General features: G+C 40.6%; 1 protein-coding gene across 3 annotated transcripts in view; it reads right to left on the reverse strand.

Annotated features, from left to right (window-relative positions):
- LOC147144756 (calsyntenin-2-like) overlaps nt 1–13953 on the reverse strand; it is a 185687-nt gene that overhangs the window by 23253 nt on the left and 148481 nt on the right. For all 3 annotated transcript variants that reach the window (XM_086035942.1, XM_086035941.1, XM_086035943.1), the window contains one exon: nt 3839–4001. In XM_086035942.1, coding sequence (XP_085892068.1) covers nt 3839–4001 — 163 coding nt within the window. The remainder of the gene's footprint in view (nt 1–3838; nt 4002–13953) is intronic.

Raw genomic sequence — 13953 nt, forward strand, 5'->3', positions numbered from 1 at the left:
GGTGGTCGGCTGGTTAGCACGTCCGCCTCATAGTGCAGAGGTCGTGGGTTCAAATCATGCAAATCAGCATTATGTTTTGCAGAAGCTGTATTTAGAAATTCAAAAGAGATGTTGTTCACAAATGCTGTCTATCCACAACTTGTCTGTGAAGCAAGTGCAGATTTAAAATATTTTTCCCGGCACACACCCCACCTGCGCTGAATTTAATCGACTCTACTTGTGTCAGACTACTGGCACCATCAGGCTAAGCCTGTACAACAAATGGGGTTGCATAGGACGTGGGGCTGATAAAACAATGTGGTGTACTTGTGGAAAAAAGTTACATCACCGTATTTTCTGGACTATAAGCCGCTACCTTTTCCCTAGGTTTTGAACCATGCGCCTTATAGACCGGTACGGCTATTCTGTGGATTTTTCTACCACCGCTAGGGGCAGTCTAACCAGAATTACAATACAATGCCATTGCCATTAATAGGATGTGACTGCAGGTGGAGGTGTTCAACAGGCGAGGGTGCTATGCACTAGGTTAAGCACTAGGCGTTGCATTGGTTGGTATGCGGAAGTAGACCAATAAAAAGGCGTTAACTGACAAACTGGAGCCGCAGCGTGCAGTGAAATGAAGATAAGTGCTTTATTTTCTCTTGGTTCTGTTCAGCAAAGGTTTTAATCAGCAAAGTTGCTGCCGCATTAAAAGGCACTGTTTGGAAAGAATCTGTTCAGGTACATAAATGTACATTTACATTTCAAAATTGTTCTGTAAATGCAGTAAATATCAATTTTTTCAACATTAGATAGGTGCAGTTTAAATAAAAGTGCAGCTTACATATATTTTGTCCGTTTTTTTTAAAAATAGAGCTTATACAAAGATGCATCTTATACTCCGGAAAATAATGCAATTTAAATTTTATTTATTTAATGAGTGACCGGCAACCAATTGAGGTTGTATACCGCCTCTTGCCCATAATCACCTGGGAAAGGTTCCAGAGAACTAGTGACGCCGAACACGATAAGTGGTATAAAATGGATGGATGGATGGATGGATGGATGGATGGATGGATGGATGGATGGATGGATAGATGGATAGATGGATAGATGGATAGATGGATAGATGGATAGATGGATAGATGGATAGATGGATAGATAGATGGATAGATGGATAGATGGATAGATGGATAGATGGATAGATGGATAGATGGATGGATAGATGGATAGATGGATAGATGGATAGATCGATAGATCGATAGATCGATAGATAGATGGATAGATGGATAGATGGATAGATGGATAGATGGATAGATAGATAGATAGATAGATAGATAGATAGATAGTTTTGACTTTGCTAATATGGCATATGTGCATTGCATTGTAAATTTCTGCTAAAAAAGATTCAGGGAACAAAGCCACAAACTCATCCGTCAGGCCAATGCTGCTCTGTAATGTATCATGTGATGTCAATATTTCAGTATATTTCAATGAGCCAAGCTTGGTGATAAATGCTATTCATTTTCATCAGCTGATAAAAATAATTTATTGCAGGCCATTATTTCACATTTACATTCATGCACAACTGATTAATGCTTGTCCTCATCTGCTAATAGTAGGTTGGTACAGATGTAATTACCATCTTACTAACGTTGACAGTCTTGTGCCACCAAGCTCAAAGTTTCATAGTATAAATATCAAGAATGTGATCATTCTCAATTACATTTACTTGCTGTGGTCATGACAGAGTCTATTTACATCAAACAATGCTGACTGGCCAGTTAATGGTTATGAGCCATGAAATTACATCAAGGAATATAATGAAAATGTCACTGCTACATGCAACTAAGCTTGTTTTGATCTGACATTTTCTTTGAGTTCTTTTTGCACCCATGACTTGTCTTTTCATGCTTTCCTGTCTGAACTCTTGACAACATACAAAGACAAAAGTCCCAGGGAAGTCTTGGGAAGCACCTTTGAATCGATTATTTAATCAATTACGGTTCAGACTACACACTGTTGTTCCATCTTAATCTTACATTGTCATAATACCAAGACAAACAACTATCACATTTTGATACTATCACAGATGTTTTTCATGATTGTTGCTCTGATATTTAGTGCACTGTTTTTTTTTTATTTTTATGGAATGAAGCAGTACACCATCCAGAGAAGCTAAGCGTTATAACTTTTCAAACTTGCTTTTCAAACTATTTTTTCTCAATAAATCAATTGTCACTTACTCGCTGCATCATTCTATTTATTTCTTTTTGATCAGCATTTTTACTTGGAGTTGAGCTGCAAAATTGTCAATTTTGGAACAATATCATGATGATAGTGAATTACTCTGCAATTTCCTCTCCGACTATAAATTTTGAACTATTTCCAACATGCCCAGTACACAAAGCAATATCCATGGCCCCAAATAAACTACACTTCTGACAAGTATCATTCTCATGAAATGATTATGAGAAAAGATGACACAGTCATGCTACAGTAATTGCTTGGATACTAAGATAACCTAAGATTGACACAGTCTTTTAACACCTGAATTAAATGCTTGGGTGATCAAGTACCCTATTTACAGAAGTTCGTCTGGAACGGCATGGAAGCTGAGATTTCGGCATTGCAATTTAGTGTGGCTTAATCCCAAAAACGAAAAGCAGAACTAGGCTCTGCACTCCATCTTCTTTTTTTTTTTTTTTTTTTTAAAAATCCTTCTTAAGGCTAGTAGTTTTCAATCATACATTTTGAAGGGGAGGATGAAGAGAGGAGGGTCAATTCTGCAGATGAACATCACACAATTGGCCGTACTTGAACAAAACACATCTTCAGTCTTATTTGAGGCAAAGAAGATTTCGGGTTTTCATTTGGGTTATCAGATGAACTGTACTCTGTGAAAAAGTGTTCTTTATTGTACCCTGGAATGATTAGTGTCAGCTATCCATTTAGAGGACAGTTTAATTGTATGACTTTATTCCGACCGGTTCAATCATTTGTCAAAGACAGACTAAGTGTCCTTTGTAATTGAATTGTTCATTCAGAATCAAAGAACAAGAGCCACACTTTTTGGTTCCCTTGGTAATGATGTGCCAAAAAATATTAGTCATGTATTTGTGCTTGTTCTATGAAAGAGGTATTAAAAGCAGCCTAACACCAGATTTAATGGCAATTTTACTGTGACTCTGATTTTAATCTTTTACGTTACGGGGGGTGTCTAAGGATACCCTTTGGATGTCCTGTAGAAAATAGAGTGTCAATGATGCAGAACTTCAAATCAATGTTAAAATCCATGTTTGTGTCATCTCTGGATTACTTTAGTTTTCACATCCTTGTTGTGTTTTTTGGGGGAGGGGACTGTAAATGAAGAGAATGTGTTAAGTGTTTTTTTTTGTTTGTTTTCTTCTAGGTTCCGCTATAGTTGTTTTTAAGTACTGTACGTTTAAGCCAATTTGGCAAATAAAAATTATCAGCATGAGTAATTTTGGATTTGTGAATTTACAGAGGAGGTTAGAAGCTATGGAAGCCAAGCAATACATCAGTCATTCTGTCAATGCATTTTCTAAACTGTATGCCCTCATTAGTGTTGCAGGTGAGCTGGAGCCTATTCCAGCTGACATTGGATGAGACGCAGAGGACACCTTGGACCAGTTGCCAGCCATTTCTGGCCAAGAAGCCAAGCCAACAAAACAAGTCATATTGAAATATGCATGGTCTGACCATTCTAGCAGTGTTGCGCAGCTCAGTAACGGTAGCAAGATGCTCACTAACTTTTGATATGGCTTGCAATGAAAGACATGCTATTCTCCTAAGAACCATGGAACAATCAAAACGAAGCTGAAACAATTCTGATTACCTTGCCAACAGGCGCCAACTGTAAGCTGTACGTCTATCTGTGAAGGGTGAATGGGCCAGTCATCTGTCACCAGGTAGGGATCATATGTCACTCCATCCACATAGAGTGTCACCACTGGAAACTCAACGTTGATGACATAGTAATGCCATTCCTTGTCGCAGATCTGGCAGAGAGGAAGAAAGAAAGCTTTGTAAGTGGATGTGTACAGAATAAGTAAGTGTAATGGAGGCCTAGTTAGCGGCTAGGGTGCCTGATTCATGGTTGAATCGCAGCTGAATATGTGGAATCGGGGTTTGAATCTCGGCTCTGGTCGGCCAGTGTGAAGTTTATGATTTCTTGAAACATTCCAAAAAACATGCATGTTTGGTTAATTGAGATTCTAAATGGTCCAGGTGTAAATGTGAGTGTGACTGTTCGTTTGATTATATGTGCCTTCATTTTACTGGTGACCAGGCCAGTGTGTATCACACCTACCAGCCAAAGTCAGCTTGGAAAGGCCACACCTTATCTGCAATGCTAATGAGGGCAATGAAACTACTAAAGTAATGCAATAGAATTTTTACAGCTTGATGTCCACACTACTCCTTGATACATTGGAGCTTCTCGCCCTAGCCCAGAGGCCCCCCCTTGGAGCAATGTGATGAAAAGATGATGCTGATTGCAATACATTAGTGATTGACCCTCTTCTGATGAAAGCTTGAATGTGCCACTCATCGGCATGCTTGACCAATTTTTGACCGTTTAATTGATTGTACAAGTACCCTCATGCCTGTTGTTTATGTTTTGCATAATTTCTCTTTCTGTTTTGCCACAGTAGTGCCAATGCTTACTGAGCTGTGCTTCATCTCTTCCTCTCAGCTCCTCTCATTCAATGTGGGTCAGTCTCTGAACACTTGACCTTGGGTGATCTCACTCTGTTCTCAAGCTAGCACAGCAGAAGTTAGTTGTAATCAATGGAGTAGTTTTTTGGTTGTGTGAGGCACAGCATCCAACTTAGTGTGATCGTTTGCCACTGCTGCTTGACACCAAACATCAATATTTATGGTTAGCACTGTACGATTAGGATCAATAACTGTGAGACTTTTTTTTTTTGACTTGGCGGTTCAACACAAGGTCACACCTTTACACTGGCTTCTTGGTAAATTGGTGCATCGAAGGCATAACAGTAGAGCCGGCTTTTATTAGTCTGTCTTTTTTTTGACAGCACTCACTGAAGCGTAACATTTCAGTGTCCAAAATGTGCACTCACACAGGCTCAATGAGATTATTGAATTAGTGGTGATAATTGCTTTCAACACAAAGGGCTCCATTGATGTCTTTGCCCCATCATGCTTGTATGCCAGAGACTTTAATTCCCATAGTGCCACATGGGGCTGCTGAGCCACTGACCCAGATGGTGAAATGCTCGAACACTGGGCCTCAGTTGCTGGTATACATCTGATCTTTAGTCCAAAACAACCACATCATTTGCATTATAGCAGATGGAAAACAACAACCAATCCAGACTTGACAATCACCAACATCAATGGACCCCGACAAGAGTGGACAGTTCTTGATTCCTTTCCCAAGTCACAGCTAGACCATCATTGATCACCCCAGCCAATCTAATCAGGCCAATACCAAGCAAAGCTGTGAAGAGGTGGAGTTTCTGGAAGGCCAACTAGACCAGGTTCAAGCGCTTAGTTGACACCAAGGTCCGTCAACTGCCGGACCCAGCCTCAGCTAACCTGGACAAGTCCTACAAGTCAATTTGCACTATCCTAGCCAGGGCAGCAAAGAGAACCATCCCGCATGGCAACCATTTTCACTTCGTCCCCACATGAGATGAGGAATGTGACCGCCATTACGAGGCATTACTGTCCGTCACACCCAGAAAAGAATCCACTACAAATGCTACTGACCTCAACGAATGCCTTCACGCGAAACGCTGGGACACAGTTCAAGGCGCAGACTTCACCCACTCGAGCAGAATAGCGGGGAAGACCTTCAACCACCTCACAGGCCACAGCTCTCAACCTGAATACTAGGGCTGGACATCGCCTATTTCCCGTCTGCATATTTAATCGACCCACGCGGTCCCAGTCGGTCCGAGCCAGCCAAACGATGTCGAGAACAGTCGTCCATACCCATGATCTGACGGCAAGCCACCGTGGTTGCTTTGCCGAAACCAAACAAACCTGCTGATAACACTGGGAGCTACCGCCCTATTTCCCTACTGTGCGTCCCATACAAGATCCTGGAATGTCTTCTCTTGGCTAGACTTGACCCAGTAGTTGAACCCCAGTTTCCTGAAGAATAAGATGGATTTCGACATGGACGATATACCTCTCACCAAGTAATCAAGTTGACCGGTGGCATCGAAGACAGCTTTGAGAAGGGGAACAAGGTGGGAGCAATCCTCTATTTTTTATAACCTTTTGAGATGAGAAGTAAAACTAAACAACTGTACAAGTGTGCACACCTCTGTTAAATGGTGATGTGGCTGTGTTCAGAATCGACCAATCACAAACTCAAGTTAAATGGTAGTCAGCACACAACTGCCATTTAAAGTGCCTTCGATTAACCCTGAATAATGTTCAACTTTTCTAGTAGGCTTTTCCTGACATTTTATTTTTTAGCAGAAGCTTGAAGGCTTTGTACTAACGCTGAATGCAACTTTTTAAAATTATTATTATTATGTTCATTGCTGTCCCCCGAGGGGAAATTCAAGTGAGAGTCGGATTCATACTTTGTGTTGCACACACATGCCAGGTATCTATGGTGCACCTAATTTGGGCACATAGGAGTCAAAATTTTGCGATGCAGCGACAGAAAAAAATTATAGGGTGTACACGTGCAACCAGCCATAGTGTCCTCGTCTCTAAAAAAACACATTTATTATAGATATTGAAGCTTGGGGTAAATATTTCTCACAAGCTCACGCACCAATGGCTGGGTCCCTTTCACTGAATGAGAGCTGTAGCTGAGGCTCCCTTGCAGATCATCACAGTGGCTGAAAGCCATATTCGTCTTAAAAAAGAAATGGATCAATATGCAGATTCCATGAGCATGATCTTGCTCTAATAACATACTACCCACCAGCAGTTGTCTGCACACAAAGAAATCCACTGAGCAGCACTACTTGTCAGCAAAACATCTTCAAAGCCAAAGTTGGTGTTCAGCAGTGAATCTCCATCTCCTATTTTTTATGACAGCAAAAACTTCTGTATTCCCTGATTACTTCCCTGAGTCTCTGCCTGATGCAAATTGAAACGAAATAAATAATCCTGCAAACAAAGGAAAGAGAGGACTGATAACAACCAGAGGACAAACCAAAGAGTGAATGAGAGAGGGAGAACAAAAGCATAGCACATCAAAGATTTTTCATCATCTCTTGGGGCAGTTGGCGGTGAGAAGAAAACTGAATTGATATCTGTCCACCTCCATCTCACTCTTTCGTTTATCTGCTCGCCTTTCTTCAATGCTTGTCTCTCTATTAGTACCCGACTGTGGGAGCGGGTGCCTCCTATCCTTTGGAGTTCAAAGTCTGCCTGCACCGATCCTACTAACTTAATACGGGAGATGGAGAGGAGAGATGGAAGAAAACGATAAGATAGGGTGGTTTGAGATGAAAAAGTGGTGGCCAGAGAGATGAGACAGATGGCTCGGGGTGGAGTCCAGATGGGAAAAAATGAGGAAAGAAAACTGGTAAATAAAATTAGCGGAAAAAACTAACTTTGGCAAGGTATTGGAAAGCTATCTGGAAAAGAAACAGGAATATAACGTAAAAGAGGCAATGTACTGTATATTCTCACATAGTGCCTCTACTCTAATAGAGGCTGCGACCCGACTGACCTCTTATGAAGATTAGTAATAATAATAATAATAATAATAATAATAATAATAATAATAATAATAATAATAATAATAATAATAATAATAAGAAGAAGAAGAAGAAGAAGAAGAAGAAGGGCGGGACGATGGTCGACTGGTTAGCACGTCCGCCTCAGTGCAGAGGTCGTGGGTTTGTATCCACCCCGGGCCTTCCTGTATGGAGTTTGCATGTTCTCCCCGTGCCTCCGTGGGTTTTCTCGGGGTACGCAGGTTTACGCAAGTCAAAAATTGTATTTACAATATGTTATATGCGCTCCCACCAGTCTAAATACAATATTCTGATTAATATTGCATTTGTGGAATATGAATTAAGCAGCAAAATCATTTTGCCTTTTTCTGTCGACTTAAAATTACATCACAGTGCTTAAAAACACAGATTACGGCCAATCACGGCTGGTGGCATACACAGGAAGTCAATGGTCATGTTTTCCGGGTATGGTTGCTTGATGAAATTTTTCTCTTATTTTGTTGAGGCTAGTATGAAAAATAATGACCTATTGAGAAATAGCAACTGTTATCTATATTTTAAAATATGTTGAATTAAGCCACCAGAAATGATGAGCCTTGCATTTACTTCAACATTTTCATACATGCTCCAAAGGCTAGCGTGTTTTCTAAAATTTGAAGCTTAGTCAATTTGTTAGAAATTAGCAAGTCAAAATGACACACTGACATTGCATCAAAGGGTATAAAAAGTGATCACAAATGAACAGAAGTGTTTATGAAGTGTACAGCATCTGTTAGAAACAGACAGGATTATTATTTTTTTCCTGTTTAGATTTTAACATTGGTGTGGAGAGCCACAGAGAGAGTGAGAGAAGAAGCAAATGAGAAAAATTATTTGGAGGGAGAAAGTCAAACGAGAGCAGAGCAACCGAGTCTTATTAGCAGAGATTGATGGGCAGTGGAATCAAGGTGACTTGAAGTAATGGCAAGCTGGTGAGGTATGGAAAAGAGTGAGAAAGTTAATAGAAATGCAAAGTGAACATGAAAAAAATATATACACTTTTTATCAAGATTTGAGTGGATGAATTTTTGAATCATGGTATTTTTTGTCCCCTCGCCACTAACTCATTTATTCGAACTCAGACATTGTTCTTGTTAAAGAGTATATTTTCCTATTTGATAGTCTTAGGGAAAAAAACACTAAAATTGTCTACATCCTCAACTGTTTCAATATTCAATCATTATCAGGCTGAAAATGTAAGAGCCCAACATTGGCAGTGTGCAAGGCATATAATTATGAAAATGGAAGAAACAATTTCATGAGAGCACTGGTGCAGCAGCCGTTTCTGGTGTTTCTGTGCCTGTGTGTTTGTGTCAGGGAGATATAATTGAAGCTGACTATGAATTACTGACTTGTAAAACTAACTAATTAGAGTAGCAATTACAGTAAACAGCCCCTCTAAGATGTGTGTCAACAGTCAAATGACCTCTCCTCAAATTCAGAATTGCTACCTCACATCCACAAACCTACAATTTGCAAACACAATCACACTTACCGCTAAAATAACGTAAAGCATTCAAACATAAGTAATCCAATACATCGTTCATAGCAAGAGACAAGCATAATAGGAGCTAGCCAGTCAGTGTTTATCTATGTATCTTGTATTTAGCATAAGTAGCGTAAATTACATTTCCACTCACTGCCCTTTTGTGTCAAGCAACACAAACCATTGGGACACCCTTGGAGACACTGCTTGGTGAGTTTACGTTATGGTGGTCTCATACAGTGTATACGTTTCCTAATTTCACATTCGTATTCTCTTAAATTGTAATCCACATCTGATAGATTCATACGGTGACTTTTCCATCCATCCATCCATCCATCCATCCATCCGTTTTCTATGACTCATTTGGGCTGTGGGTGAGCTGAAACGTATCCCAGGTGACCTTTGGCTCTGAGGCCATGTATAATCTAGGATGGTTGTGAGCCATTCACAGATTATGACATATTATGTTTAATATAAAAAGATAAGTGACATATAGTATGTTGTCCCAAAATGTTGGTCAGACAGATTAACAAGATCCGATTGTTTAAGAGTCGGGGTTTCAATCTAAAAGGACAGAACAACACAATCTTGCAATTTGAATGCACAAACTGAAGCTTTTAAGCAGAGTGGTAGAATGAGACAGAATTGTGATAAACACTGTGCAAGCTCGCCTACTGACACGCAGCATCCATCACACACCCGCTCTTGATTACCTAAACACTGACAACACATGAACCTTTAGAACTCCTACACCATATTCAACAGCCTTCTATTCAACTCTTCTTATCCTTTTCTCTGACCACGCGTAAGGTCAGGGTGGGATGTGCACAATAAATCTTCACTGCACGCGCTTGACAGCAGCCCTCCAGGAAGTGCTTTAGCCATTTGGAGGCAAAACCGGGGCTGCACCTTAACTTTTCTTCTTAAAAACTATTTGAGTGGAAAGGGAAGTCTGGAATGGAAGTTTCAAACTGTCATTTGACCAAAAAGTAAGACAAATGTGTGGGAAACAAAAACAAAGAGTGAATAGGGGAGGAAAGAGTGGTGACTTAAAAAAAAGAGAGGATCCACTTTGTTTCACATTAATATGACAAATTGCACATAACAGCAGTTTTTACTGTGTTTATTTTTTATGCACTGTGAAGTTTTATTTTGAATATATTATAATACATTTTTTTGTGTTGATCAGCAAGTTGCTTTTAGTCATCTCAGTGATGGTTTTTGTTCTTCCACATACCCCACGCTAGTATTTTTTAAATATTTTTTTTTATGAAAGACCTTTTAGAGTGAATTCAGAGATGTGTTTCTAAACACATTATACATTGCTGATAACGTGCAAAGATGTGCAAAGTATTCAATTGTGGGGATATAGCGTTATAAATCGTTCCTCACCATTTCCGTTTTCCTGATATTTTTGGGCCGTGGCAAAAATGCCGTTCAGTGACACATATAGTCATCTAGCATGAGTCTTGTTTACCCTACAATGTAAGAACTTGATTTCCTTCGTTCGCATGAGTGGTTATCTGGTGCAACTGCAAGTTACTTCATTATTATTACTATGCCCAAGCCTGTTAGCTTTTCAGCTAGCTGGTCACTAGCACCTCTCGTCGCTGTGTAGAAAGCCCTGAAACGACCCGGTGGGACATATTCCTGCCACGGGAGGCTTTAACAGGGTATATATTTTGGACCGGCGGCACGGTGGTCGACTGGTTAGCACGTCCGCCTCACAGTTCAGAGGTCGTGGGTTCGATCCCGGCTCCGGCCTCCCTGTGTGGAGTTTGCATGTTCTCCCCGTGCCTGCGTGGGTTTTCTCCGGGCACTCCGGTTTCCTCCCACATTCCAAAAACATGCATGGTAAGTTGATTGGATACTCTAAATTGCCCCTAGGTGTGATTGTGAGTGCGGATGTTTGTCTCTGTGTGCCCTGCGATTGGCTGGCAACCAGTTCAGGGTGTCCCCCGCCTACTGCCCAAAGACAGCTGGGATAGGCTCCAGCACGCCCCGCGACCCTTGTGAGGAGAAGCGGTACAGATAATGGATGGATGGATATTTTGGACCCCAGCAAGAATGGTCTCTGCACTGGTAGAGATGAATGGGGATCCTTAAATAAACAAATACAATATTTTCAGGGCTAAAAAATGTAGGAACATGTGGCCATAACAAAGTTGGTTGACAAAGTAACATCATTTTTCAGTGGGGCATTGTTTCGCATATTTAACGAACACTCCCACAGCATTTGAGAGTAGGGACATGGCTTGATTTGTCTCAATTTTGAAACCTCATTTTATATACTTGGCTTATTATTATAAGCAGTAGATAATGGATTTATTATTATTATTATTGTTGTTGTTGTTGTTGAATTTTCCAGTTGTTGTTAAAAAAGCTTCTCCATAGCGTGTCAAATTTAGAATTAAAAAAAAAAATAGAATCTAAAAATTTATTTTCACTTAACACAGATTTACACGATTGCGGTGAATTGACACCACCGTTGATATGACACAGAAAACGGTACATTTCCAATTGTTACGAGACTGCGGCGGAAGATCAAGCCAAAAAAAGTATATCGTCACTCTCCAGTGAAAAACTCGTATGTCTAATTTTGGAAATGTTTTTAATTTTCACGTTTATGCGATGTCTGTAACACGGAAACACCATTCACGTAAAATAAGAAAAATTTAAAAAATGGACATAAGCGTTTTTCACAGGCGAGCGACGATATGCTAAATACTGACAAAACATATCTGTTTTAGCGCCAGTAAGTCCGATTTTTTACAGCAACCGCTGTATTCTGTACATATGTAATGTTTTACATTTCTGAAAGTCGGTTGCACGTCAGAATGCTCACAGAGATGATGACTAGGTAAAAGCCATGTGTCTCCATTACAGTGCTTCTCTCAGCTAGTCTTTCAACAGCAATAGACCGCAGTCCCAGTCAATTAAAGCACAGGGCCACTTTCCAGCATGTTTTCAAATTATCCCTGCTGCAACACACCTGTTTCAAATGATCAGGATAGTATCAGGCTCCTTCAGAGCTTGCTGATGAGCTGATCATTTGAATCAGGTATATGGCAGCAAGGAGAGATGCAAAACATGCAGGAAAGCAGCCCTTGAGGACACGAGTTTGACACCTATGATTTAAAGAATGTTGAATTTGACAAATCCACACGTTTTTAGGTAGCTCAGGGGGCGGCCATTTTGTCACTTCTGTCGACTGAAGATGACATCGAAGTTGCTCAGGGCTCAGAAAATGACCACTCATGGCTCAGCTTCAGAAAACAGCTGAAGCCGTGATTGGTCGTTACCTGAGCCCTGAGCAACTCCGATGTCATCTTCAGTCGACAGAAGTGACAAAATGGCCGCCCTCTGAGATGGCTACAAGTGGTTGCATTTTGCTGCTAAACTTATTTTCCACAAACACAATATTAATCAGAACGCCGTATTTAAACTCATGTGCCTGCATAGAACATCCATCCATCCATCCATCCATTATCTGTACCGCTTCTCCTCACAAGGGTCGCGGGGCGTGCTGGAGCCTATCCCAGCTGTCTTTGGGCAGTAGGCGGGGGACACCCTGAACTGGTTGCCAGCCAATCGCAGGGCACACAGAGACAAACAGCCGCACTCACAATCACACCTAGGGGCAATTTAGAGTATCCAATCAACTTACCATGCATGTTTTTGGAATGTGGGAGGAAACCGGAGTGCCCGGAGAAAACCCACGCGGGCACGGGGAGAACATGCAAACTCCACACAGGGAGGCCGGAGCCAGGATCGAACCCACGACCTCTGAACTGTGAGGCGGACGTGCTAACCAGTCGACCACCGTGCCGCCCTGCATAGAACATATTTTGGAAAAAAATATGTTTGGGTTGACTTCCACTTTAAGATGAGATGAGTTAGTAGTATTGTACTTTATGATTTGTTATGCTCATTCAAATGCAACTTGAGACAAGGACAGTACCCACACTGAGAGTTTGCCTTGAAGTTGTATGTACCTGTATTAGAGACATAGTACAAATGTATAACCGCATAGATAAGAAATCTCATAATAAAACTATTTCATGACTTAGTTATACTTTGAGTTAATTTCTACCTTCAACACACTGCGTGATCTTACAGTTTCACAAAGAAAATATGTACAAGTTTGGAGTGGAGATTGGTAATGTGTACTGCACAAAATGCATGATAATGTTGTGGTTTTGCAAGGCAGTCCCATGCTGATGGTGTTGCATGAATTATTCAGAATACTTATTGATTATATAACAAGAAAATGATGAATGTTTCTTGAAATTTCCTTGGGGCACCATCATGGGCCAGGGAAATAGCCAATTCATAATTTCTCCTTCACAGAAAGCCACTGAGCCAGCTCAAATTTGGGTATAAAAAAGTTGAGTTCAGTTTAAATGACTTTCCACGTCCACACGGCGTCCACATGAAAACACAGCTGAATGGTCATTGAGACAAATAGTGCTAATTAATGGTGCTAATGGATGTGAATAAGCACTGTATTTCATTTACATAATGTAAAGATGATAACGGCATCACAATCTGAAGAAATGCTCATGTGTGTGTGGGGGGGTGTGCGTGTGTGCGTGTGTGTGTGTGTGCGTCCACGAGAGAGAAAACGAGAGAGGAAAGAGAGAGAAAGAGAGAGTAATAGTGAAATAAGCATCTTTCATTGGGTGCACGCATGTTAGATAAACATAATGGAATCATAGAATGCTAGTGGAAAATTCAATGGTTTCTCTG

Source organism: Filicampus tigris, chromosome 7, assembly GCF_054856515.1.
Source record: "Filicampus tigris isolate MCC_2025a chromosome 7, RoL_Ftig_1.0, whole genome shotgun sequence".
Classification (NCBI taxonomy): domain Eukaryota; kingdom Metazoa; phylum Chordata; class Actinopteri; order Syngnathiformes; family Syngnathidae; genus Filicampus; species Filicampus tigris.